Raw genomic sequence first — 26,913 nt, 5'->3', positions numbered from 1 at the left:
CTTGTGTCTTTTGCACTGCAAATTGCAAGTCGTCTGTCAAGTGATGGAAGTGCCAGGTGGGACGGATGGGTAGGGAGCCAGGAGTGTGTGTGAGTGTATGTCTGAGCTCAGCCTCTGCCCAGTGTGGTGGCTGTTGTGGGTGGATGTGCTGGAGACACCGATGACAGCAAACAGGCAGAGCTGGTAATGCCACAGCAGCTGTGCCCAGGAACCAGCTTTCTTAACTGTTCTGTAAAATTGATCTTATTTTTTTAATCTTGGCTATCTGCTCTGCCTCCAAGGAGGGGCAGGCATCAGCATCAGCAGAGATTGCGTGATAAAGAAAATCGAGCCACACTGACCTCAGAAAATTTTATTTACTTAGTTTTTAGAGGTTCTATTTATCATATTGAACTAACACTGTTATCAGAAGACATTTGTGCAACCTCCTGAAACTACCTGGCTATGTGTAATATGCCACCTATAAATAAATGCCATTGTAAATGTCGAATCATACGGGAAGATAAATAAATTAGCTTCCTGGGCTCATTAGAGATGAAAGCTGGGGTTTTATAGCAGGATGAAGAGAATTGCACAATTCACTTCCATATGGCTTATGAAATGTGTATGAAAACCATTTTCCCCTACCCATGCTAATTATGATATATAAATAGATACACTGTTTTCCTCTGGGCACTTGCTTAGCTGGAATCTTTTTTTTTTATTTTTAAAAAATCATCACAATCACTTGTATGATGCATTTCTGTCAGCCTTTAACAGATCTCTAAATCAAAATACATATTTTTATAGCAATAAAATGACCTTTCACTAATTGGGAAAGAAAATGTTACCCAATAGGTGACAGTTGCCATGAGTGCTCAGCACAGTCAGAAGTCATTTTGACATTTGCCTTTAAACTGTAGCTGAGACAAGTGTTCAAATAATAATTTTTTAACCCACGTGTCTATATGAGTTTTGTGTGAGTGTGCTTAAGGAAGGAGAGGGTGATTTGTACTGCCTGTGGCCAGGCAGCAGACAAAAGCAGAAGCACTGTTTTTCACTCAGGGCACAATTTTGCCACAGGACCTGCTGGCAGAGGACTCCTGTGAGTGTGTGCCACTGGCCATTGCTAGTGAGCAGCCCACTGTGCTCAGTGAATGTCTTACAGGGCAGCAGCAATGCTTTTCCAGCCTGTCTGTAGTCCAGCCTTGGAACCAGTGGGTGATATTCACCAAAGCAGGCTGGGAGAAGTGGAAGGATTGGCCCTTTGAAGGAGGACACAGATGTGGCAACACAGTAAACAACAGCCAGAGATGGAATAAATGAGTCACTTTTCTAGCATATTTGAACACTGTTTATTATAAACATTGCAAATTAGTATCTCTAACTGAGAAAAAATAAAACTGGATGCAAAAATACACCGGTGGTATACTGCATATACATATAAATACATTATGTAGTTTGCACAGTCATCAGGCGTCTTCCTTCTGGACTGACTTTCCACAGACTGATACCAAAGTTGAAATAGAGGAAAACAGAAGGGAAAGGTCTCCAAATATACACAGGGCTGTTTTGGTAAGTGATTAAGTTCCCAAAAAACCTGGGCTGTAAGAAACAAAACACAGTTTCACAAGAGACCCATTTGTGTTTTCACATCATATCTACCTCACAGCAAGAGGGGAAAGAGCGAGCAAGAGAACAGTGACACATACAGGGGGCTCAGTACATACTGATGACATTGGAGACCAGATCCACACCCCATTCAAAGCCTGTGTTGTTAATGGGGTCTGGAAAAGTCCTCTCCTTGAAAAGGAGGGCTTCAGTAATATCCAAAGTGCTTTACTAGATGCTGGCTTAGCCCACAGAACGCATTGCAATAGGCAGCTTGCTCTCAGCCTCTGGTAGCGGGGGTCCCTCTGTGCAGATGCATGGGATGGGGTCACTGCAGAGGGGCTGGCTGCCAGGGCCCAGGTGCTCCCACCTCACAGAGGTGAAGGAAGCACACACTCTCCAGGGCCAGTTCTCCATCAGAAACCCCAAGGCCCTGGGCAGCTCCTCTGCTCTGGGTCAGAGCCTGCAGCTGGTCCAAGGGGGCTGGCAGGAGGCCCACCACAGCTGAGCTGCAGCTTCTCACCACAAACCTTGTGCCTCTCCCACCAGCCTAACACAGCTGCCCTGCCCAGCTCTGAGAAAGGCAGGCAGATCACAACCATGCTCACATGGGACTTTTCCAACATCTCTGAATTTTGGTTTCAGTTTTTGTATCCCTTTATTTCCTTAGAAGACAAAAAGCTACACAGGTGGTACCTGCTTGGTCTGGGCTGGCAGGTGTGGTCTTTAAGGCACCCTGAGAGGTAGCTGGAGCTCAGAGCACCAAGGCAGTGTCCAGGCAGAGAACATGGTGGCACCAAGGAGACCTTGGGGGGAATCCATGACTGGTGTGAGGAGCAGCCCTGGTCCTTGAGGGCACTGCAGCTCCCATGGGTGCACCCTGTGCCCAGCCCCACAGAGAGGACAATGATTCCCACGGAGATGCTGAGCACCAGACTGGGACAAAGCACTTTCCATACGAAAAGGTGGCAGTGTGTGCTGTGCATCGCTCCAGGGGATGGTCTCCATCTCCAGCTCACCCTACAGTCCAGCACAGGGCGGTGCCAAGGGATGCCTTGGTCTAGGACACGTTTATGTTGGAGAAGAGCGGGGCCCTGGGCTGTGTGGATGCTGTGCTGTCTGCCAAGTAGCCCAGGATGCTTTTGAGTTCACTGCGTGACAAATTGGCTTTGATGTGCAGGAAGGCTTCCAGGTGCCTTTTACTGTGGAAGAGAAACGGGCAGGTGTTATTTCCTCCCACACACCTCCATATGCCAAGGTCAGTGCACCAGGATGTGGCCCCCTCCCTGTGGCGTGCGCTGACGTCCCCTGTGGGTGCCAGCTCAGCATCTGGCAGTCCTCCACAAGACCCTGCACTGCCCTGGGATGTTTGGGGTAGGGAAGGGAATCTCCAAGGTAAAGGAGAAAATCAGGCCAGAATTTGGAATGTATCAATAAGCTTTTATTCATATCTCCTTGGCTTTCTGATAGCACTGGGATTGTCACAGCCTGGCAGGCAGATCCCACCCAGGTTTATAGACTCAGGCTATATGGACCTCGCCTACATTCATATTTGACTGATTCCTGGCTCAATTAAAATTTCATATGAGCATTAGCAAATCTGTTTCAGCATCTCTTACCGGATATCTGGGTATGAAGTGGCGAGTGTTGCAACTTCAATTTTAATAGCACCTAAATCCTGAAGTCGGATTATTTCGGCCAGTTTAGGGAGTGCTGAATTCAGCCACGTAGCTTGAGAGCCCTGTGAAAAGAGAAAGTGGTTAGCAGGACCTCATGGGGGTGCAAACCTCCCCCCACCCCAGGAGCTGGCTCCTGAGGCTGTTTCCTGGAGAGGGGAAAGGACACATCAGTCATTTTAGGTGCCTCATTGTTTTCAGTGACGTTTCTGCCTGAGGCAGCCTTGGAAAAATTGGATTAGCTTTTTGATGGTTTTTAATCCTTTTACACAAATGGTGTACAGTTTGCCATAAGACTGAGACTTCCACATCTACCTCAGCAGATTCTCTCTGCTCATTTCCCTTTCCTTGGGTTTCTGTAATGCCTGGTGTGTGTACAAGGTCTGATGGATCAGGTAAATCACTGCCATGCGCTGCTCTGCTCCAGCTCCAAACATAGCCCTGCCTTTAGCATCGCCAGGTATTGCCAGAATCGGGTAGAAGCCTCAGCTGGAACTTTTTCCTTGCCATTGGAATTCCCAAGGTGCAGCTGCCTGACCTCCCACCCACACTGTGTGAAACTCAGGCTTGTTCCTGCTCCAGTCAAACGTGCATGGGGGTGGTGGAGGACAGGTTTTGGCTTAGCTGTTAGCTTTTTTTGCAGGCAAAATTAGAGGCATGGGAGGAGGGAGATGATCTCAAAGGACAGAGAAGGGTGGTCCAGCTGTGGCTCTCATGGAGGAATTCCTTGCATACCACAGACCCCACATTGCCTGCTTTAGCACCTGGCTGACCTAAAAGCTGCAGTGTGAGGGAAATCAAGGCTGAGAGGAAATCCAGACTTCATGGAAGCTGTACTGAAACCGGAAAAGGCTATCTAAGTCTTCTGACCCTATTAATATAAACCTTCAAAAGGAAACTGCCTGTGGGACAAAGGAGGATGAAATCATGTGTCTTCAAGCAGGGAGGGGCAGGTTGCTGACAGGAGAGCCTTTCTGCCTACAGGCACTTAGAGACCTCTTTCTGCCGAAGGTCCTGCCTTCCAGGAAATTAAGCTGAGTTTAAAAGGTTAACAAGAGTTCCCAGAATTCTCTTCCTGTTTTTCAGTGTGTCTGTGCCCTGTGCTGACATGTTCGCGGCAAGCACTCACGTACATTACTGGTGCAGAAGGCTTCTAAGTCAGCAGCATTCTTGGAGATGTGTTGGGCCAGAGTTTGCTGCTGTGCTGGAGTTTTCAGGCTGACCTTCCTCTTCAGCAGCCTCACGATGTACTCTTTAACCAAACGGGCGTGGATCTTCTCAACAATAGCCTGTTGGGAGGGAGAGGAGGGAATCATCATCCATCTCTCTTTTGCTTAGGGACACAACAAACCATGTGTGCAGATGGAGGAAAAAACCATCCTGGGTGCTGTGAGACATGCCCCACCAATGCCTGCTGCTGATTACACAGCAGAACAGCCCTAGTTGCCAGCTTCCCAAGACTGGTTACTCCACATCCTGGATGCTGAGAATTCCTTTGTGCTCTAATAAGTATGGGAATTTCCAAATGTTGTTTCCTTCTGGGAAGAGTTTAAAGCGCAGAAAAGATTTTCATGTGTTAGAGGAGTAACAGTATTCCAGAGAAACAGGAATTCATGCTGCCCTTCCTGTTCTTCTCTCTAACACACAAAACATCATCATTTGTCTCAGCTACTAAAAAGACAAAGGCAGGAAATCAAATACTGTTTTATGATATTTCATATATACTCCAGCACCAGTGAAGACATGGTTCTGGCTCAGTTCTCTGGGATTTATTCCAGTTGCATCCACCTCCTCCAGTCCCTAGGGCAATCAAAGGAGCAATGAGACTGAACCGTGCGACTGTGTCTGTGTTTCAAGATTGCTAAACCAAATCTGTAGATAAAGCCATGTGTTGGCTCTAAAGTAAAGTGTAAAGCACTTTCTCTACATCAGGGGTGGTTTGCTCTGCAAACAGTGCAGCAGAGCTGCAGGAGTCTGCTTCTGTCAGAGAAGGGTGAGATTTATGTGCCTAATCTGGGTAAACTGCATGCTGATGGAAACCCTGTCTGAGAGGCTTCCTGATGCTGGGCCAGCTCACCAGCTCAACAGAGGTCAAAGCAACTCAAGCCATCGAGGATCAGAGCTGAAAATGCAGCCTCAGTATCCCAGAATCCCTCCAATATTTTTCTCGGACTTACATGGTAAAATGGGTCCTTTAAGGTCTGGAAGTCTGAAATATGTTTGCTGGTGGTTTTAATGATCTCATTCATAATTTCATTGCTGGAGTCCCACTTATTCTCTGTAAACTTCTTGTACATTGGCTGAAAAAAAGGGAAAAATCTGCTAAGCTACTTCAAACAAATTCTATGCACATGTTTATTTGTCATTTCTACATGTAGAGTATCCCATGTAGTGAGAGCATGGCATGTTGTACTGAGCAGGGATGTGTGGTGATGCCTTACACGGACAGGGGAACAAGGGGCTGTGTCCCCTTCATGGTTCCTCACGGTGGAGAAGACCAAGGGCTTGAAAGGTTCAAATTTGAGATGTTTTTATTATTTCTGCGTTTTTCTTTCCTCACTGTCTTGTCGGATTAGAGAATTATGGAACCATCAGGGGAAAAAAATGAGTCATTATAAGATGTTTTCAATCATAATTTTTCTCAGCCACAGTAAATAAATATGAAAATGAAAAAAAAATCCCACCCCTGTTCTCTCATGCCTTCCAAAAAGCTCAACAGAGAAAGCAGGAGAGATTGTAGCTGAACATTCCTGACTCCTACGCTTCCTTCTCCTCCACCAAAATTGCTTAATTTAAAAAGACTGTATTATATATATAAACAAAAAAAAAAAAAAAAAAAAAAAAAAAGAAAAGAAAAGGAAGCCGAAAGTGCAAAATGCCCTTCAGGTCACCTTTACGAAGCCAAAAGCTGCGTAATTGCAGTTTATGCCATTAGTGATGGCTTCCTACAGTGTGGAGAGTAAACAGCTGCAGGTTGAAACTCTCCCTGCTGCAGCCATTGTCTCAGATGCCATCAGCAGGTTTTATGTTCACCTGCAGACTCATGCCTATGTCACTGCACCCATTTTGCCTGCAGGCTTGAGGAACTGCTCAAGGAGAGTTTAGTGGGAGTCTTCTGGCAGCAGTGTGGGTTAGGACCGATCCTGGGACCTGGCCCCTTCTGAACTTGGCTGATTTGAATCAGAGCAGTAGATAGCACTGCAGGCAACATGCCCTGCCCTGTCATCAGCTGAACCATGGGGCAGGAGGGTGTGGGGCACAGATATGGTACCTTCAGCTGGACAAACAGCTGTTGAAGCAGCACGTCAAAGCCACTGTTTTCAATATCAGTGAGAGTGCTGAGGATATCGGCTTTACTGTCATCCTTTTCTGCCATGTATTTCTCCGTGTATTCTCTGCAAGGAAAAATCAGCCAGGTCAGAATAGTCTATCCTCAGAGGAGAGAGAGAGAAATCTAGAGGTCTCCAACCCTTTTGCAGGCAGATGGACCTACCTCTGCTCATTCTGGAGCACCTCCCCTCTATTACACTATTATACCTTGCCTCCAGAGAAAGGAACAAAACCTTTTCTTTTGGACCCTTACCTAAAATTCCAGCAGTTGTTAATATTTGCAATCAGTATAGGCTTGTAGTATGTGTGCTTCTTGCTTTTCTCCTTGAAGTCTTCAAAGGCATCCCTGTAGCTGGAGGGGAGACAGGAAGAGGAGAGGTGGGTGAGTGGTTGTCCAGGCGCTGTGCCAGCCCCGCTGCCCACAGCCCCTCACCACCTCACCTCCTCAGGAAGGCTGGCAGCTCCTTCAGCAGCCGACGGGACAGCTCCTCACCCATGGCTTTGCTGATGTCCTCAGCTCGCTTCTGGCCACTGTAGATACTCTAACAAACAAGTGAGAAAATTTTAAATGTCACCTGCTCCAAAAGGGTCAGGTTCACTGGGTGATGAGGCTGCAGATCATTTACTGAGGTAACTGCACTCAGCTCTCCCACATCTCCCCCTGCAACTGAGCCAGGAACCATACAGAGCACCTCTACTTATTTGGTAGGTTCAAAAGAAGCATGAAGAAAATCTAGAAAACAGCTGAGAAAGTAGGCAATTTGACACTTGGTTTTGTCTCTTTTTTCCTTTTTTCTTTTTTTTGGAATGTCATTAGATTGCATTTAAATAAACAATCTAATCACAACAACCTCAACATATGAGAGGTTTATTTTTTAAAAATAAACTCCACTAATCCTCTGCAGCCAGAGGAGGGAGAGAGCTAAATGTGGAAAGGGGCAGTTCTGCCCTGGGAGGAAGAAACAGACTCCCCATTTCTCAATCAAATGAGCCTGTCTCCTGTCTCTCTGCTGCTGGGGATGCAGAAGAGACTGCACAGGGAGAATGAAGGCAGTTTTCTTTCTCACTTTGCTTATAGAGGTTTGCCTCCATCACGTGGTACAGCAGGCCCAAGACAGACCATGGTTTTGGGCCTCCCTGTACCACCCACCTCTGCTACCACTCTACACAAGTGACTCAGCCTTTTTCTTTTCTGCATTGACCACTCTTGGTCTCAAATCCTAAGTAGGTAAAGGATGCAACTGTTTATTTTTAACACAGCTCTGTATTACCTGGATAACAAATATTCCCAGTAGCTCACTCTGAAAATGCCCATTTAGCTTCTCTGGTTCCTTGTCTTCTTTCCATCTTTGGATTTCTTTATCTAAACATCTGCTCAGCGAAGTTTTGACAATAACCTTTAGGGATGGAAGAGCAATAGCATTTAGCACAACATGGATGCAACAGCTTCTGCCTTATGCAGGTTTTATTTGCCCCCCCTCCCCCCTTCTGTCTGGCTCAGCAGACTTTTTCCTCAGTCATGGCTGGGAAATAAAGGCTCCTTGTGAGGAGATTCTTGACCCACAACTTCACAACAACAAGGACAACCCCCTCACGATATCCACCTATGCAATAGTGAGTTGAGTATTTCAAGGTGGGAATGAAGATCCCATTACACCACCACATCAGGGGGATCAGGAGGGCAGGGAAGGGAGCAATGAGTAGGAAGGTTGCAGCAGCTAAATGTGCCAGAGTCCAAATTCTCCCCACCACACACTGCATGTGTGTCACACTCAGAGCTACCTGGTTTTGCAATGCTTTTTCATGAGCACTTCTGATGCCACACAAGCATTTGGGAAACAAAAAGCTCTGAGGTTTTCTCTTCTCCGACCCCTCTGTGCTGCAGTGAGGCTTTGGAAATGGTCTGTGCAGTGGCTGGCATGTATTGCTGATCCCCCAGAGCCCCATTCATGTGCTTTGCAGACCTCACACCACCTCTCCCATATGCAAACCATCACAGACTACATCTAAACTTGGAACTTATCTTCTCATTTTCTGGGAATTCCAGCCCCAAATGCCAAAAACACTATGCTATGGGAGTACTGTAAAAATTGCTTGTTTCCATTAAGGGAAGAGCAATACAAAAACCAGAGCAGCTTTTATTTTCTGCAGACCAGGCGATTCTCCATCAAAGAAACAGATTTTTCAAGACCAAATCTCCATGCTTTGTGCTCACCCAAGGTCTGGCACCTCTGCAGAAACCAAGAGTAATCCAAGATCCAAGAGATTCCTGTGAGAGGGACCATAAATCCCTCTGGAGATTTATCAGACAACTGGAAAGTTTCCCGTAAAGATCTGTTGTTGGGTTTTCCCCTGCTCCTACCACGTGGTTTACAAGAACAGAGCAGTTCTTTTCTCATGGCTCCCAGGGCAAAGCAGAAGTTTGCTCTGCAAGTCCCATCTAGCAGAAAGGTGACCTGTTCCCCAAAAACAAACAAAAGCTTTTGCTTCTCCCTGGAAGGGTGTGTAGGGTGTGTGGCTCACTGGTGAAGTGTGTGTGCAGGACAAGTCACAGCTTCTCTGAGAAGTCATGTGGGAGCACTGAAGGGAAGAAGAGGAGTGACTGAACCTTTCTTACCTCTTCACTGTCAAGGTATTTCTTTTCAAGCTCTTTGCTCAGACTTGATGGCAAAAGGCTTCCAAGCTTAACTTTATCCAACTCCATGGCTAAAGCATGATCTTTTCTCATTTCTCTGGAATGAAAAAAGCCAAACAACTGTATTTTCCAAGGGCAGTGTAATTCAAGACAGCTGTTGATGCAAATCACTAACACTTTTTGAGGATATCAGTGAAAAAACAGATGGAAATGTACATTGTCCTTAGTCCAGGCAGGACTTGGAGAAGCCGAATGAGTATGTGCCACCTGTGAGGGTGGGACCACAAGCAACCCTGGGAATTGAGTCATGGTCTGTCAAACTCCTGAGTACCAGCCACTGTGCTCTGGTGGGGATGGGAGACCTGAGGCAAGCAGGAGGGTCTAGCACCTGGACATGACCTCTCTCCATCAATATAGAGAGGTGAGCAGATGAAAAGCTGGTGTTTGATGGCTGGGAGCTGGTCCCTCAGCAGACACCCGGACATGGCCTCTGGAAACACTCTCAAGGCAGCTGTTGTCCTGGCCAACACTGTCCCCAATGCCAGGCTGAGCCCTGCTCCTCACAACTGCTGATTTCCAAACACAGGCTGGTTCAGGCCTGAATATCCTGACCTACAGCATAACATGGGCTGTGGAAAACTTCCAGGATCAACACTGAATCATTATACTCATCAGTGAAATACGATAAGGAAAAAGTAGAGGTGAAAGTTGAATAGAAATAGAATAGAATAGAATAGAAAAGACATTGCTGGTGTCTTTACTGGTTTCCACCTAAGAAGTGAGACCCCTCAATTATCCACCCAGTACTTTCAGCCAAAACAAGCAATATTTTCAGTTCTATAACATACAGGGTTTGGGGGCACCCTTGGCTGATGGTGTCCTCTCCCAGGGGCGCACCCCTGGCTCTCCTAAAGGTGAGGAAAACATAGACTGTGGGTAGCACCTAAGCAACATCCTCCATGCCCAGGATAATTGCATCTCAGGTTGTCCTATTTATTGTCTACCCTCTGGTACAAAGGGCTGAAATTTCCAAATTTTCCAAGAGTGAGCCCAGGTCTGCAACTGGAATAGATATCAAGGCAATGAACCTGACCACTTTACCCCACAAATGAAGCCCTAAACATCTGTGTGTCTGCTGCCCAGAAGACAGAATGGTGGGAACAGCCCTTTATTTACAGACAAGCAGCCTTGAGTGTGTCCCTTCTGGCTGTCCCAGCCAGGAGTGTAAATCAGAACATCATCAGTAACACCAGAACTTAGCCAGGTGCTGGACTGCATCACAGCGATACCAATCCATAAATCAAGCAAATGCCTGGATTTGCAGCCAATGAGCCTGTGTTGATTGCCAGAGGTAAACATGTATAAAAGCCTCACTTACTTTGGATAAAAGTTGTGCACCCATGAGAGAAGAAGGTAAATATCCTTGTCTTCCAGATGAGACTCAGCATTTTTCTTTGCCTGGGAGGCAAAATAATTGTGGTAGAGTTCTGCATATATGCTGAACACATTAAACTCAGGAGGATAAAGCTGTTTAATAGACTTGGCAACCACTGTCAAATCTTCTTTCATTGTCTTTCCCATGTGCAGGAGGTTCTGGCCAACTGCAGAGAGGTTCTCAGTTCTAAGAGTATGGCTTGTGTCTTTCATTCGAGCCTCTACTGACTCCTTTACTGTGGCCATCCAAAGCTCCTTCCATTTTCTAGGTCTAAATTGCATATTTTGGTCAGGTGGATTCTCTGACATGTAATTCTGATCTTCCTTCTCCTGCTCTTTCACAGCCTCCACTGCCTGCTGCAGCAGGTCCAGGTTTGTTTTCGCAAGCAGCACAGAATCTTTCAGGATGCTGAAGACTTTGTGCTTCAGAACTTCATAGACAGACTCGATGTCTTCCTGGCTGGTGTTCAGGCCCTCCTCACTTTTGCTAGACAGGCTCTTCTCCAGGACAATCAGATGTTGAACGGCATCACAAAGCTTTTGCTCTCCAAGGAGATCCATGACTTGTTTGACTGGTGAAAAAAGAACAGCCTTTCTTTAGCCAAGAATGAAGATCTAGATTTCTATTTTATGCAAAATGATGGCTCTGGAATATTTTTTAAAAGTGCGTATATTTCCAAAAGGCTAGCTCTTGGGCTCCTTCACCATTCAGAAAATCTGTTTATTTAAAGATCAGATTATTTCTAGCTTGCCTTTAACTGGGGCAATGAAAATTTGAATACCCATCACCAGTGTGTTGCATATGGACAGTTATATTTTTTTCCAAAATTCATGAGCCACCTATAATTTTTTCCAAAACTTAGCCTTGTGGAGATAACGAGTTAGTTGGTTATTGCTCATACCCCTTCCCATTAATATGATCTCAAGTCAGAAGCATGGCTTTAGAAATAATGTAGATGGAAAAATGTAACTAAATAAGATGTGCTAAAGGAAATACCACATGGATTTTCCAGAAATAGATTTGGCACAACCTGACCTGTGAAATTGTTTGGGAGGACACATTTAGCAGGCAAGATAAATACAACTGAACTACCTTATCTGATAGTTCTGGTTCTTACAGCCAGTTACATGAGCCAGTGCAACATGGGAAATTATTAGTTAAAATGGAGAAGTTATTTCCTGAAATAAGATTTGTTAGGTGTGTAATGTTTGCATGGAGGAGCTGGTGTGGAGAAAGCTTACATTATTCATGAAACTCGTCTTACTTTACAGTCTCATATGTCCTTAGAGACTGTGGCACAAAAGCTGGGAGTGCCCTATTGGCATCTGCTGATTGCACAAATTCAAAGACATTATCAAAATGGAGGGCTTGGTGTATTTTACAGGAACAATGGCACAACTTGAATAGTAAATGGGCTGAAATTTAACAGCACAAAACACGAGATACAAATTCAATAGAACAAAAGTTACTTAGCAACAAATAGGAATTTCTGCTTCAAGCTGGATGTGAATCAGCTTGAGATGGGGGAGGAAGAGAGACGCCTGGAGAATAAGTAAATCCTTACTGGGAGGTGATGGTGAACATATCAGTTATGACCCCAGGATGCACTCAGTGAGGAATATCCAGCTGAGGTAGGAAAATGGGAATATATTGTACCACACATTGGTGGCATCTCATCTGGAATATTTTCTGCAATTCTGGTTGCTTTAAAATATCTGGCTGCTTAAAAAAAACCCAAAAAACATTGGGGATGGGGCAATGCAGTGGTAAGAACAAAAGTACAAAAGGCCTGTTTTTAGCAGCAAATTCAAGGCCAAGAAGGTAAACCACCAGTTACGGAAAACATTTGACACATGGAGAAAAAGATACCAATTAGACAGGTAAGGGCTTGTCTGGAATTGAAATAATTTGTACTGAAACAATGAGACTTTGTAGGAGGAGATGGAGGAAGAGAGCTGAGAGAAACCTTGGTTTCTCACCCACCCACAGTTCTCTGTGCCCCCATGAGAGGTAGAAATAAGTTTTGTTTTGGACAGAAAACCTGCAAACTGACAGTACCTCAAGGACTGTGCCCTTGGTACCAAAGGACTAGGATTTGAGGTCATGTCTCCCTCAGCCCAATTTCCCCCAGGCTTCTTGGAAAAGCCACTTCAATCTATCGGTACCTTTGTTTCTTTAGGGGACAATTCTCCACCTCATACAGCTCCTCTAGAGGTAACTGCGGCCCATGGAAATGGTGCAAGGAGGATGGAGGAGCACTTACCACTGGGTGGCTTGGTCTTTTTAACTTTTTTGAATGCACTTTTAAGCATTCCCTTTATTCCTTTGTTCCCTTTCTCAGGGACGTCCCCAGCAGAGATGAAACTCTCATTGCTCGTGATGGAAGAGGCACGTGAAGCTCTGCAGGCTGCCTCTGGTCTTTCATTCATCTTTTCCTGGTCCCTGGACCAGATCTCATCTGCAGAAGGTTCAGGACAGGCAGGGACTTGCTCAGCTACTGATGCTGAAGTGTTTTCAAATGGTCTTTTTGCATCAATGCAGCCCTCTGATCCACTGCGTATTCCAAAAGGACCACTTTGGAGAAAAGGTAACATTTTCAGCATTTTCCTTCTAGCCTGTAAATTTCATTAAAAAAAAAAAAAGAGGATCAGATTATAACAGTTAGGAAGGACAATACCATGAAGAAAGTGTGGTGAGGTATATGTGTGGGCAACATGGAGAATGCTACAGGTCTGGTGTGAGCACAGCTCAGGAGAGCTCCTGAGCAACACCATCCCAGGTAATGGAGAGAATGGAAGCAGCTCTCTGTCTAACTTAGACAAAACCAGAGCCATTTTAAATTCAGATGTCCTGATTTGAGCCCTTGAGCTTGTCAGGCTCTCCCATGGGATGCTGTGTGACTATGGACATGAGCATGGATGGTGCACATGAATGATGTGGGTGGGACAAGTGTCTTGTGCCTATTCAAAGCAACCACAAAACTCTCATACTCTTATATGGCATTGGGCTCAATTCCCACCTTCCTCAGGGCCTTTTTTTTCTGATCTGTGCTCAGGGTAAGTGGGAACAAGGCACAAGGATCAGGGTTGTTTAGCCTTGTTAAAACAGACATGATCCTGCCAGAGTCCTGCTTTACCACCAACACTCCTCCACTACAAATAATGAACAAAAGAAATTTGTTACTGTTACAACTTCTTTTCAGAACTCATATTTAAAATTACGTTCCTCTATAATTCAATATATTGCTAAATATTTATTTGCATAACTATAACCATTTGTATAATGATTATAATTATGCAATTATTGCAAATAAATAAAGTGACTTATAGTTTCCAATCCCTATTTTAATAACGCTTTATTTAGAGTGACTTTCTAGGATACCAAAGCACATCTGTAGGAAGATCTCTCAGTCAAGTTTTAGTTCACTTGATCTGAGTAATGGCAGAAAAATTAGACTTTAGATAAAGGAAGAATTTGGCTTCAGCTATAAGGCCACAATGTGCTTGTCTCCAAATATCCTTGTGAAGTTTACACTGTTGATGTGTGTCATGATGATACAAAACGTGATACTTATTTCTGGGCACACTGATTGGAAGATTGTGGCTTTCCATTTTAATTGTGTTTCCTCCTGCTGGCTCCTGGAGAGCTTTGAAGCATCAAGGTAGTGGTAGCAGCTGAGTGGTACAGAGAGCAGTGAGAGCCTGGCTTCGCTGAGAGCTTTCCTTCTTCCTGCTTTGGATGCCAGGCCATGTTCAGGATTAGTAATGCTACTACTTTTTAAACACAACAAAGATGAAAACTCATTTGGGAAGGAGTTCTGCTTGCATGAGCAAGCAAAGGGGGCCTGAGCACCAGAGCTCAGCTGACAGGAGTTACAGAATAGTCTGAGCTGGAAAGGACCCACAAGGATCACCAGCTCCAGCTCTGAAGTGAATGGCCCATACAGGGACTGAACCCACAACCAAGGCATTGTTAGCACTGTACTCGAACCAACTGAGCTAATCCCAGGTTAGCCAGCAGCTGTGCTGTGGCTGAATCTGTGCACCTATCTTTGTCCCCAGCACATGTACTGAGGAGGGGAGGGGGAAGGAAACCCCCTGTAGTTCACTCCAGCTACCCTAGTGAGGATGCCCCACTAGAATCCTGAAAGCAGTGGAAAAGAGCTCCTTTTTGTTACATTTCCACTACCAAAAAAAAAAAAAAAAAAAAAAATCAATGCAAAAAACAACCACAAAACAACCAACCAACCAAGCAACCAACCAAAGTCATGGTAACAGGCATGCCCTGTAAGTCCTATCAACTTTCTTAATTTTTGTAGGGCTCTTTTCCTAACCTGCATTTCCCAATACAACACTCTGTTTACATTAATTCTGCCAAATCCCTTCCTTCCTGTTTGTTCAAGCACAGACTCAGACTCAGCTGAGTCCTTTCTCTCTCTCCTATTATTTCAAACAAAGCATTTATTAGGCTTTTTTTTTGGCTTGTTTGTTTTCTAACCAAACAAAGTACCTCTCCCTTTCCAAAAGCATAAGGTCTTTCATTTTGATGAATGATGATCACAAAGGTGGTCTTCAAACAGCTTTGGTTCTTCTTCAATGCCAAGATGAATGCAATGCATCTTTGAAAAGCATCAAAGTGACACTACCCATACACATAAAGGAATGATTAAGCTGGTTAAAAGCTGTTTTTAATGTCTGTGAGAACTTTTTCCTGGTAGTACTCAAAAAGAGCCAGCCTCAAGCACCTAGGTAAGGCTGTCGATGCAATAGCTGCCAGGCTCTCACATTTGGCCTCCTCCTCCACATTTGAACTCCTGCCCAGTGATTATCATGTGCCACTGATAGTTGGCCTGTGTATCTGCAGCAGGAAATACCACTAAACCCCAGCTCCCACTTCTGCCTTGAAACGTAGCCCCAGTCTTAATGTCAAGGGGTACCAAACACTCCCCATCCATCTCTTCTCTTTATTGTTAGATAGCCAAGCTCTTACTGTAAGAAATGCCTTTAAGAAACTTTCTTATAGAAAAGAATGACGAAACTTTCTGCAAGAAACACTCAGCTAAAAGGAGGTGGTACTGCACCTCCTGCCTCCATCAGCATGTGTTCCTGCCCAATACAGCAGACAGGATATGGCAGGAGCTTGGCTCTGACTTGGAAGGCCACAGGCTGCTCCTGTATGCCTGTGCTCTTCTAACAAATCAAAGCTTGCTAAAACTCCAGCAGGCTTCTAATTTTTTTAGCAGGAGAAATGCTAAAGCATTTCCTAGGCACAGAACTCCACTTCAAGTCTTGGGAAATGTAATGATTTGAGGTCAAGAGTTGACATTGTTCCCAACTCAGTATTATTACTAATTTACTGTTACCATCGTCATCCTCATTATTGTTATGTGGTTTGTGCCAGGGGAGTCTTTAGCTCCAATTATTTTTGACACAGTATATTCAGCTTCTGGTTTCCAACCAGAAGAGCAGCACAGCCCACAGAGCATTGTCTGCCATCCTGTCCAGAGGCTCTACAGCACTGAGACCGTGGTGCTGTGACTTCTGGCGTAGAGGCAGTGGGATAGAGTGAGTGCTCTGCTGATCACAGCACCTGCCTCCAAGCTGGAGCTTTTCTGGGGTGGGCAGCAAGGGCAAGGGAAACACTTGGAGCAGAGTCAAGACACAGAAGGACCCAGCTCAGACTCTGGGCACAGTGGCTTCCTATTCTCCCCTTTGCTTCCTCAAAGGAAACAGCTTTCAGGCAGAATGAGCTCATTGGTGAGGGGCAGCTCATGGCGTGCCAGAGAGAACTCAGGGGAAGAGATTTATTAACTACCCCTATTCTGAATGTTTTTGCTGAACTTTTTCTTGACTTCTTTTTCCTGAGCTGCTGCCAGAATTAACAAGCATTTGTTTGGATTTTTGGTCCTCTGCAGCCTGCTGACATCCTAGGTCATGAGTATTTATATCTTGTTTTAGTGGTTATCTCCCACTCTCCCACAGACTCTCACAAATCCAGAGTTATCTAGCAAAGTTCATTCTTTGTATTTGCATCCGCCATGTCTCTCCCCATCCCTACCCTGTGGAAAAGCGTTTATCTCTGCCCACACAAGAAAATTGCACTGGGCCAAGCCATCTCTGAAGCAGTAGAGCAATGCAGACAGTCTGAATTCAGTGTACCTCAGACCATGTGGTGACACCTAAATAAACTGCTAATTCATCAAAGCAAAGAGTCCACAGAGATGCCAGACCCAATCTTTGAGAGCTGGGAGCCCTCCTATGAGGTGGGGGTTTTTCCCCCTACAGTTTTTGTTACCTGGGTTAAGTACTGAATGGAGACACCATGAAGCTGGGGACTCCCACTTGGCTCCACCTGGGAAATCACAGTCCGCAGAAGAGCTGGGCCACCCAGAGCCCCACCTTGACCCTTTACTGTGCTGCTCACATCCACAGTCCTGTCTGCAGACCCCTGCGAGACACCCACCACCCAATGTGGTCCAGCAGCATCCTGATGGTGGCCAAGCTCTGCTCCTAATGGGGAGCTGAGGGAAAACAGAGCTTGTCTCCAATAAAGAAGCCAAGGCAGGAGCAGAACCTCCCCAGAGGACTCAATCAATGTGCCTCAGCATCACCAGGCACCCCTACAGGGCTGGGGGTGATGGGGAACCCAAGGGACTCAGGGGAATGGCAGTGGCAGAGCAGGGAGAGGACTCCAGGGCATCTCACCTGGCATGAGACAAATACTTTAAACCAGCATTAAACCACGTGTAGATAGAGCTGTGCAGTGCATCAGTCATTGCCAAATGAGAATTGGATTTCCCTAAGTTACTGACACACACCTGAAAACCATCCTGTAAAACAGCATCTCCTGTTGTTAGTGAGAATTTTTCAAATAGTGAAAGAGAAAATTCTAGATATACACTGTTATTGGGAAAAAGCAGACAGAATGCACTGTAATACCCTCCTTTTTTTCTTCTTGCTTCAAATCTGAGCAGCATAATTCTGAACTGTTGCTGCTGAAAGAAAAACCAGCTGCTGCTGTCTAGAATTTTGTTTTCATAACACAGTTCCAAAGCCAAATCCTCCTTTAAGGCCTGGAGTTTGCTAAGTTCACTGCTAGAGCTAACAGCGACTGAGTAGATAAACAAATTCCCTGGGAGCTTCTCTTGGCACTTTCAAATTCTTTGGCTTTCCAGGCATCTTTTCATAGAGAGGCTGAATGAAGCAAACCCAAACCTGAGCTCTCTGCTCCCTTGTGATTTGCTCTATCAGAACTGGAAAGCCTCAAAGTCCCCTGGTGCTTTGGAGAACGAGTTTTTCTTCAGGTTTTCTTCTCTGAACTTGGATGTGATGGCAAGGGACCATGGCTTCTAGATCAGCCATATGCTTTAGTCACAGAAAGTCTCTTCCTTTGCAGCAGCCTCAAAAAGATATCCTACTTTAAACACACCAAGGATCCTAACCTTGGGCTGAAGTTTTCAATTTGTGCTGAGGAGCTGATGCAGTGGATATGGGGCTGCTGCACAAGGATGTAAGGGAATTTCTACAGGGTTTTCAGTGCTCTGGGAAAAAGCAAGTCCTAGGGGCTATGGGACTTCTCTGACTAGGAAAAATCAGTCACAAAAGGGTGACCATGGCAATGCAGAAATGTGCCAGCTTGGCACAGTGACCCTGACAAGGTGCAAGTCATAGAGGTTGCCTGGGGCCATCCAGGGTCCAGGCTCTGAAATGGTGTTTTTTAAGCATAGCCAAGCTGACTGAATCATAATCCAATTACTTTCCTGTAGTTTGGGAGAAAACCACTTCCTTTGAATAGAGACAAAGAGGAGAGGGCAGAAGTGCCACGCTGGATCTGGAACCCAGTGCCAGATCTGGGTTCAGGATGCTTTGGTGCCCAAGACCTACATCTGGATTTTGGGAAAGATGTTGGAAGGCAGAGGGGTAGGAAGGTGGGAACGGTTTACAGTAATCACTGCTGGAGCCTGTGCCCTGAAATTCTGGGGAAAAGCAGAAGAAATCAGACCCAGCTGTCACAATGGAATTGCCAGGCACATATCCTGGCTGTGCCCGGCCCTGGGGAATGCCTGGAGCTGCTGTCCTTCTGCCAGCAGTCCGATTTATTCCCCATTCTGATAATTACAAGGTGGGGCTGAAACCTGTCCCTCGTATCCGGCAACCCACCCTTCAGCATCTACCACTCATTCCCCACTCTCGGACCCAGCACAGAGCCCCCGAGCTCACGGCAAGCGAGCCGGGAGCGGGACAGCGGCTCGGGAGAAGCGGGACAGATGCCGGCCCGCCGGGGAAGGGGAAAGACCCGAGCTCCGGGCGGGCGGCACGGAGCACTGACGGACTTACTCTGCGGCGGCTCCGGGCGGCGGGGCTGGATGCGGGGCTGGATGCGGGACAGCGGCACCGGCACTGTCACAGGCTCTGGGGCCGGGGCGGGGGCAGCCCGCCTATAAGGGGAGGAGGGCGGGGGCGGGACCCGGCTGCTGGGAAGCTCCGGTTGCACCTCCCCCCGAGCGAAGGGAACCGAGAAATCCCCTCCGGCGGAGAAAGTGGCTGGCCGCGGGGTGCCTGCCCCGAGGGTCGGTCCCTGCACAGGAGCGGAGCCCCGGCACCCTGTCCCGACAGACCGGTGAATGCGGCACCCTGGGCTCACTGCCCGAGGCCTTGGCTGTGGGAAATGTCCCACTGCAAGGCTTGGAAACGCACCGTCAGGGATAGATCAGGTGCCTCCAAAAATGCCGTGTTCTGCACCTGGAGTGGTCATCTCTGGATCTGCAAACAGGCTGGGGAATGAGGAAAGGGACCTGGGGGTCCTGGTCGATGGCAAGTTGAACATGAGTCAGCAGTGCCCTGGCAGCCAGGAGGGTCAACCCTGTCCTGGGGGGCATCAGGCACAGCATCACCAGCCAGGCAAGGGAGGGGATTGTCCTGCTCTGCTCTGCTCTGCTCTGGGGCAGCCTCACCTCAAATGCTGGGGGCAGTTTTGGGTGCCACAATATAAGAAAGACATAAAGCTATTACAAAGCTTCCAAAGGAGCACAAAGAAGATAGTGAAGAGTTGGGAGGGGAAGCCATACAAGGAGCAATAGAGGTCACTTGACTTGTTCAACCTGGAGAAGAGGAGACTTAGGGAGACCTCATCACAGCCTACAGCCTCCTCACAAAGGGAAGAGATGAGGCAGGCACTGATCTCGCTTCTCACCAGTGACAGGACCCGAGGGAGTGGCCTGAAGCTGTCAGGGGAGGTTAGGTTGGATATTAGGAAAAGGTTCTTCACCCAAGGAGGGTTGGGCAATAGAACAGGCTCCCCAGGGAAGTAGTCATGGCATCAAGCCTGCCGGAGTTCAAGAAGCATTTGGACAATGCTCTCAGACATGTGGTGTGACTTTTGAGGTTGTCCAGTGCAGAAACAGGTGTTGGACTTCATGATCCCTATAGATCCCTTCCAACTCAGGATATTCCATGATTCTTTTAAGTGTTGCTTTCTGAGCAGGGCATTGCCCCCAGCAGGCTGTTGGGGGTGAGGTGCATGCCTGAAAGCACAGCTGGCTGTATCTGGGTCCTGCATTGTCCCTTCCCCAGAGCAGGGTTCACAGCACTCCCAGGAGACATCAACACCCTCCAGTATCTTCAGAGCAGGGGTCAACTCCCTGCCTAGGGACTGGGAGAGACAGGCTTCCTTCCTTACCCCAAAGCCTCTGAAATTCTGTGTTCCACTTGTGGGTGGGAAACCTTCTTGAGCCTTTCAGTAGTTGAAGGGGGCCTGTAAGAAAGATGGGGACAAAGGTTTTAGCGGGGCCTGTTGCAATAGGACAAGGGGTAATGGTTTGGAACTGAAGAAGGGTCAATTTAATTCTAGATAAGGAAAACATTTTATGATGAGGGGGGTAAAACACTGGAACAGGTTGCCCAGAGAGGTGAGAGTTGCTCCCTCCCTGGATACATTCAAGGTCAAGTAGGACAGGACTCTGAGCAACCTGATGTAGTTGAAGATGTCTCTGCTCATTGCAGGGGGGTTGGACTAGATGACCTTTAAAGATCTCTTCCAACCCAAACTATTCTATGATTTGTTTCCTTGATTTCTGTTCCTGATATCTAGGCACCAGCATCCCTGGCCATGAAGTGCGATGTGGCGAGCCTGTTACTTGGGGAAGTATGTGTGCTGCCACAGCAGGGGCTGGCTGGAGGGCAGCCAGGGGATGCCTGGGTGACAGCAGTGGCTGTGGGGGGCCTTTGCAGAGGGTCTGTGAGGGCTGTGCCATCCTTTGCTTAGATAGCCTCAATGGGAAGCATCTTCTGCACACATCTGGATGAGATTTGGGTTAAAGCAGTTGCCCTGCAGGTGGAAAATCAAAATATTGTGGTCTTGCAGAGCCTACCTCTTCCCTCTTTCTTGGGAAGCTGATGTGGGGTGGGGAGTGGGGCAGGTAGAAAGTCCAAGTTCCTGGTTACTGTGCTCGGGACAATTTCTGTTTTACATCTGATAGCTTTGGTCTAATGCAAAATGTAAAAAAAATGGTCCAGAGATGTAAAGCTGAGTGTGAACTGTGGGCTTTGCTGGTGCTGCTGATGCCCATACGGCCGCACAACTTTTGGAGGGGCTATTCATCTATGGAGGTCCAGTGTGGGGACATCCCCCAGCAGCAGACATGGTCTGGGGCCATGGTTTGTACTGGAAGGAGATGCCCAGGTGAGCTGGCACAATGCTGGAGAACAGATGCTTCTCCTGGTCTGTGCTTTTTGGCAGGCATCCTATCTGCTGGCACTCACACTTTCCTCTCTTGGAACTCTTTTCCTAAGAAGTCCATGGTAGTAGGGAAAAACCTCATCCCCAGCAATGTCTGCCAAAACAGGAAGCAGAAGTGGAGGGGCCACCCTGATGGGCAAACCCATGATCTCCGGTCTCTTGAAAACATTGATTCATATCACGCCAGCCTTTGGCTGTGCTGGGCGGAGGGTTCCTCTCTGGGATTGCCCCAGGGTTGGGTCCCCTTGCTCCGTGACAACCAATGACCAGAAATAACCGTGTTCATGGGATGGAAATTCTGCGTCACATGAGTCTGAAAATCATCAGAAACAGTGCAAGATTTGGCCCTGGAGTGCAGAAACTTTCTCTGTATTTCATCACCTCCTCCAATGCCAATGTGAAAGGGAAGGGAGACAAGGTTTGAAATCAGCAGTTAGAGCTGGTTTGGGGACAGTGCAGTGCAGCTGGAAGTGATCCTGATGCTGCATCCAATGACCTTTTCATGCAGGAGGTGAAGGGATATGGCTCCTGGGAGGAACCAGGGTGGCTAGTGTGGTCCAAGGGTTACACACACACACGCACGCACACACAGATCAGGGCATGGCTGGCAAGGCAGTGTTTGTGATTGTCTGAAGGCAGAGGATGATGTCGTGGATGCAAGGGGGAACCTGGGGCTGGTTCTTCACATCCTCAGTTATGTGATCCCTGAAGGGTGCAGGGGTGTCTGTCACAGATGTGTTGGGAATCTGCATTGGGAAGTGGCTCAGTGACACATCTCAGACCCACTGAAACCTCTCTTTAAATATTCAGGGAGTCTTTGCACTTGGCTCAGACAAATGTCTCATCCCCAGCTTAGCACTGGGGACCCTGACTGTAGGAGAGTCTTGCAGCTAGGGATGGGGGAAAGTCCAAGGGAGTCGGATGCTCAGCTGGTGTTAGCAAATGTAGCTGCAGATCTGTGGGTGTCCTGGGTTGTTTTCTTGCATAAATGTTTGTACAGAATGATTTATGTGGGATCCAAATTGAATTCATGTAGTGGAATCTGCTGCTGGGCCTCATCTTTATCTGTTTTAAGTTAACTTCAGTGGGGTCAGGGCATTTCTGCCAGCAGAGAGAACAAGAAGCATCTTGTAATTTGGTCTTAAATTGAAAACCTAGAGCTTAGGTGTCATCCTCTGGGTGCCCTTGTTTACCCAAACCAAACGTATCAGAGCACTTTGACCTCCTCCTGATACACCAGCCTGACACTGCTTGTCTATGTAGCCTGATTCCGGACACAGGTATCTTGTACTTACTTAAATAATATTGGGTAGGGTGTAACCCCATTAAACCAGGCTGCCCATCTTCCAGTGCTGCACAGGAATTTTTCTGTGCTCTGTAACAACTCAGTGCACTGCATAGAGCTACACTGATACTCTGTGTTTATAGTTTATGCTACCTAAGAAGTTAACTGAAGTTTGCAATCCCTGGAATCCAGGGATTTATGCCTGACTTCTCTAATACACAGAATATATTTCTCACCTGAAACTTACACTTAAAAGCCAGATGTACTTCAGAGATTTGTAATTGTTTTGCAGCTGCTTCCTTAAATTTGAACAGTGACTTGCATGGGATTGTTTCCCCCTTCTCTATTGAGTATCAAAGTCAATCTCTTTGCCAGTCCTAATATTCAGATTTAGCTGAGCAGGAGCCTGCAAATGGGATGTGTCTCTACTAGAAAAAGTTGTAAATTCTTTGCATTACACAATGAAAGGTTTACCTGTAAAAATGAAGATACTATCAACAAGAAGCATTTATAAGGAGATTATTTTTGAAGTGTGGTTTTAATTCCCTCTTTCAAGATGCTGAAAAGCTGTTATCCTCATTGCCAGCTAAAGGTGTGTCAAGAAGCAGATTGCCAGGAGAGTAAAGATGTTCTTCCTGGAGTCCATTAATTTGATATGCTTATTCATTGAATGGTATTTGAGATTTTTGTTTAAACTTGTTTTCTTTACCTTTATTACCAGACAGGGAAGATAGTAATTTTCATGTGGGATTTTCTATGAGCTGAGCTCATTTGTACTAAGCAATTCCAGCTGTGCACGTTTCAGAGTAGAAAAGCAGCAGGTCTGGTGCAGGTGGCTGGCAGCAGCTTTCTGGGTAAGCAGGCATTCTTTGCCACCTTCTGCTGGGAATATGGGGCTATCTCCTGGAGCTGGTGAGGCACACAGGCCCAAGTAGAGGTGCCTGAATTGTTGCTTGAGAGAGTCAGAAAGTACTCTCAGGGTGAGGTTACACTGCAAAATCAGGTCAGGTAATACCCAGCAGCTTTTCCATGTGGGATGGGGTGTGCAGCTGCCTGGGGAGGGGAATAGGGAAGGATGTCTCTAGCGTGGCTGACCTCCCTGCAGTGCTTGGGGAGGCATGTGAAGTAGCATGTGCTGTGACCTGATTGCATGTGCTTGTAGCTGATTGCTTTTCATCCTCCTGTGCTGGGAAATAGCTCTTTTATTTCTGTTCACTGTGGGATAATTTTATAAAAGTGGGGGCATGTGCAAAAAGGGGTTGCAGAAGAGGATTTGGGCCTCTCATTATGAGGTAAAAGACCAAGAGATCACACCTACCACATTTGTCTGTCTCTTTCCTATAAAGTTTGAGGTCAGCAAAAGGAATGAAAGTTTGGGTTCTGAAGGCTGGCTCAGCTCTGTAGGCCAGAGCAATGTCAGCTCAGTCATGAGGGGGCCCAGTTCCCCTCCCTGAGTGCAGGGATGTGACAGGTCAGTAAGCTGTGGAGGAACTTGCTGGCTCCAAAGGTGCTGTCACTGCTCAGCAGCTGGTGCAGAGCAGCCAGTAAGTGGTTGGAGGTCTAGAGGAGGTGGATCCAACTCTGAAGACTATTGTGCATTTTAACTCTGATTACTTGGGTCAGCTTGTAACAATATTACTTCCAACTGATTGAGGTGTCTTCCTCTCCCGTATTCATGATGACTACAAATAATAAAAGCAGGATTTCTTTTCCTCCATCAGCAACTAGGCTCAGAAGAGCTATGTGTATACATCCAAGTATTGGCCTTCCAGCATAGGAGCTGGGTAGTGGTGAGGGACAGGAGCAGGGCTTGGGCAATGGGGCTCTGAATTCACCAGCAGATTGTGTCACACAGTGCTTACTACTGCGGGAAAAGTTCCTGTGGCAGGCCATGCCTTGTGTAAGAGATATAACCAAGTAGTGGTGGGCAAAGACTGGATATCCAGGACTTCTCCCTCCAGACAATAGTGGAAATCACTAGGATGAAGTTTTGCTTTCTCTTCCAGTTTCTGTATGTGTCAAGAGAACCTCCTAGACTGCAACTAACTGGAGTTCTTCTAGATGCCCTAGGGCCCACAAGTGAATGGAGAGTACCTCTTGGGTGCAAGTCTGAAACCTGTCTGTCTGAGGGGACTGCTGTTTTTAGCCAGTCTGAGACACCCGTTAGACTACAGGATATAACCTCTCATTTTTCTTGTTATTTCATGAACTATTTCCCTGCCTCAACTTTGTTTTCATTTGTGCTTCACAACCCTTGATGATTATGCATGTGTTAAGTTATATAGTTTTAAGTACAACATTGATTGGCATTCAAAATTGTCACAGAAGCACACCAAGGGACAGATATCTGCTGTCTTTGAAGCCTGCTTGTGGCCTTCTCCAAAGAATTCCATGTGCAGGTTATGTTTTGTGATAACTTTTCACTTGTATCTGTGGAAGATCAGCCTAAGATTAAAGGGAACAACCAAGTCGGCCAATTCTAGTATTGTCTTACTCCTTGAAAGCAACATGTAAACCCAAGATCTTAAAGCCAAACAATACGGAATATTTTTTAAAGTACTAAAGCACTTACCTAACCTAGTGTTCTCAGATCCAAAAAGTTTCCTTTCTCCTGCAAAATACTTTGTCTTTTCCAACACGGACCCTGGTGCCACAGGTAGAAGCCTGCCCTTGTGCTGAGAAGATTGATCTGCTCATGATTTTTTGAATCCAGCTGTGAAAGCCAAGCAGAAACATCCATGGCAGCAGTTTATCCGCATCCTCTTGTCATTGTCCTGCCTCTGTTGTCTTCCTCTCCAAGTGGTGAAAACACATTTTTTCCTAGGTTGGTTTGAAGGAGGTCAATGTTGGAGATCTGATCTGCAGCAAAGCTGTGATTTGGTAGCTTCAACAGTGTGAACCCTTCTTGGGAACTTTGCTACCAATGGTACCAGCCTCACATGATGATAGTTTTATCCTCTCTGGTCATATCTGGATGAAGCTAATCAAAGAGAGCTTTCCTGGTTTTGGTTTCTTCTGGCATTAGAGATACTACATGTCTGAGTAATGAGCCAGTAGTTCAAACCTGACAGGAATGTCCTAAATTTTCATCAAAGGAAGAGCTTGTATTCAAGCGTGGACTGCATCCCCATCCTGGTATTTCTGCTTGAGGAGTGGTTGTGGCTGAGGCTGATGACACCTTTGCTGTGATATTCTGGTAGATGAGGCATCTGTCCCTGAGGCTGTCCTGGCACCCTCCCCTGGCATTGGAGCAAAGGAAGTGTGCATTTCTGTGGTTGCTCTGACATGGAGAGGGAGGAGGGATTCATGTCAGAGGTTTCTGGCTGGGGGCAGCTGTCCCTGACATGCTCACGGTGGGCAGGAGGCCTCATGTGCTGGAAGGAAAGTCCCCTTGACCCGAAAGCCCTGGCAGCCAGGTGTTCCCAGTTTGCTATCCCTGCACCTTCAGCCAGGCATCTTCATAGCCTGGGAAAAGTCACCCTCCCCCACGGATTGGAGGGGGTGATATTGTCCCTGTGTTTGATGCTACTTGCAGTCTGGTGGGCAATTGCCACATCTGGCATATGATGACTTAGGGAGGAACAACAGGTGCTGAGGGAAGGGTGTAGCTTTTCCTTTCCACCTGAAGGAAACCAGAAGTGTTTTTCCTGTGTGGAAGTCCAGTCATCTCACCACAACTCACCCCAGATGAGTGGGAACTCACACTTCCTGCTATCCCACTCCTGTTGGGAAATGGACGGCCTTTTGTGGGGTCACAGCACCGGGCTTGGGGTTCAGAGCAGATCTGGAAGAGCTCTTGGCTGGGGCCATTGTGGGGGATTCCCAGCTGCCTGTAGCACAGATGTTCTGAAAAACACAGCTGCTTCAGAGACAGTTCAGGGATCCTCTGACAGAAAAGCACCTTTACTTTTAGCACCCCATTTTTAAGGTACTCCAGCATCCCATAGTCCTTTCTTTATACCAACTTACTCTTGTTTCTTTCTATAACACTGCTTCTCTGTTTACAACTTCCTAATGCCTTTGAGGTTCAGCATAAAGACACAAGGACCAGCTCTCTGTGAAGCCAGAAAAATGTGTGTGTGCTTCCAAGACGCAAGTTGCTTTTCTTACAGTGCTCCTGCATTAAATAGGGGTCTCTAAGTTTGGGATGCTTTTTACTTGTATGCCCTCAGAGGCTCGCACAGCCAGGGGCTGAGGGAAGGCAAATGGGAACTGCCTCAGCAGT

The 26,913-nt window shown here is 46.6% G+C and overlaps 1 protein-coding gene across 1 annotated transcript; it reads right to left on the bottom strand.

Moving 5' to 3' along the window:
* Positions 1-1,406: 1,406 nt before the first annotated feature.
* Positions 1,407-19,060, bottom strand: TNFAIP2 (TNF alpha induced protein 2). Its single transcript, XM_082282996.1, has 12 exons — positions 19,003-19,060; positions 12,930-13,281; positions 10,610-11,237; positions 9,214-9,328; positions 7,868-7,993; positions 7,038-7,138; positions 6,850-6,948; positions 6,538-6,661; positions 5,444-5,566; positions 4,400-4,555; positions 3,210-3,331; positions 1,407-2,792 (listed from the first exon to the last, which is right to left on the bottom strand). The coding sequence occupies exons 2-12, from the start codon at positions 13,267-13,269 to the stop codon at positions 2,651-2,653; spliced, it is 2,076 nt and encodes a 691-aa protein (XP_082139122.1). The 5' UTR covers positions 13,270-13,281; positions 19,003-19,060; the 3' UTR covers positions 1,407-2,650.
* Between the last annotated feature and the right edge of the window lie 7,853 nt (positions 19,061-26,913).

Source organism: Coloeus monedula, assembly GCF_965178545.1.
Source record: "Coloeus monedula genome assembly, chromosome: 6".
Classification (NCBI taxonomy): domain Eukaryota; kingdom Metazoa; phylum Chordata; class Aves; order Passeriformes; family Corvidae; genus Coloeus; species Coloeus monedula.
This window is presented reverse-complemented; position numbering and strand designations above follow the sequence as displayed.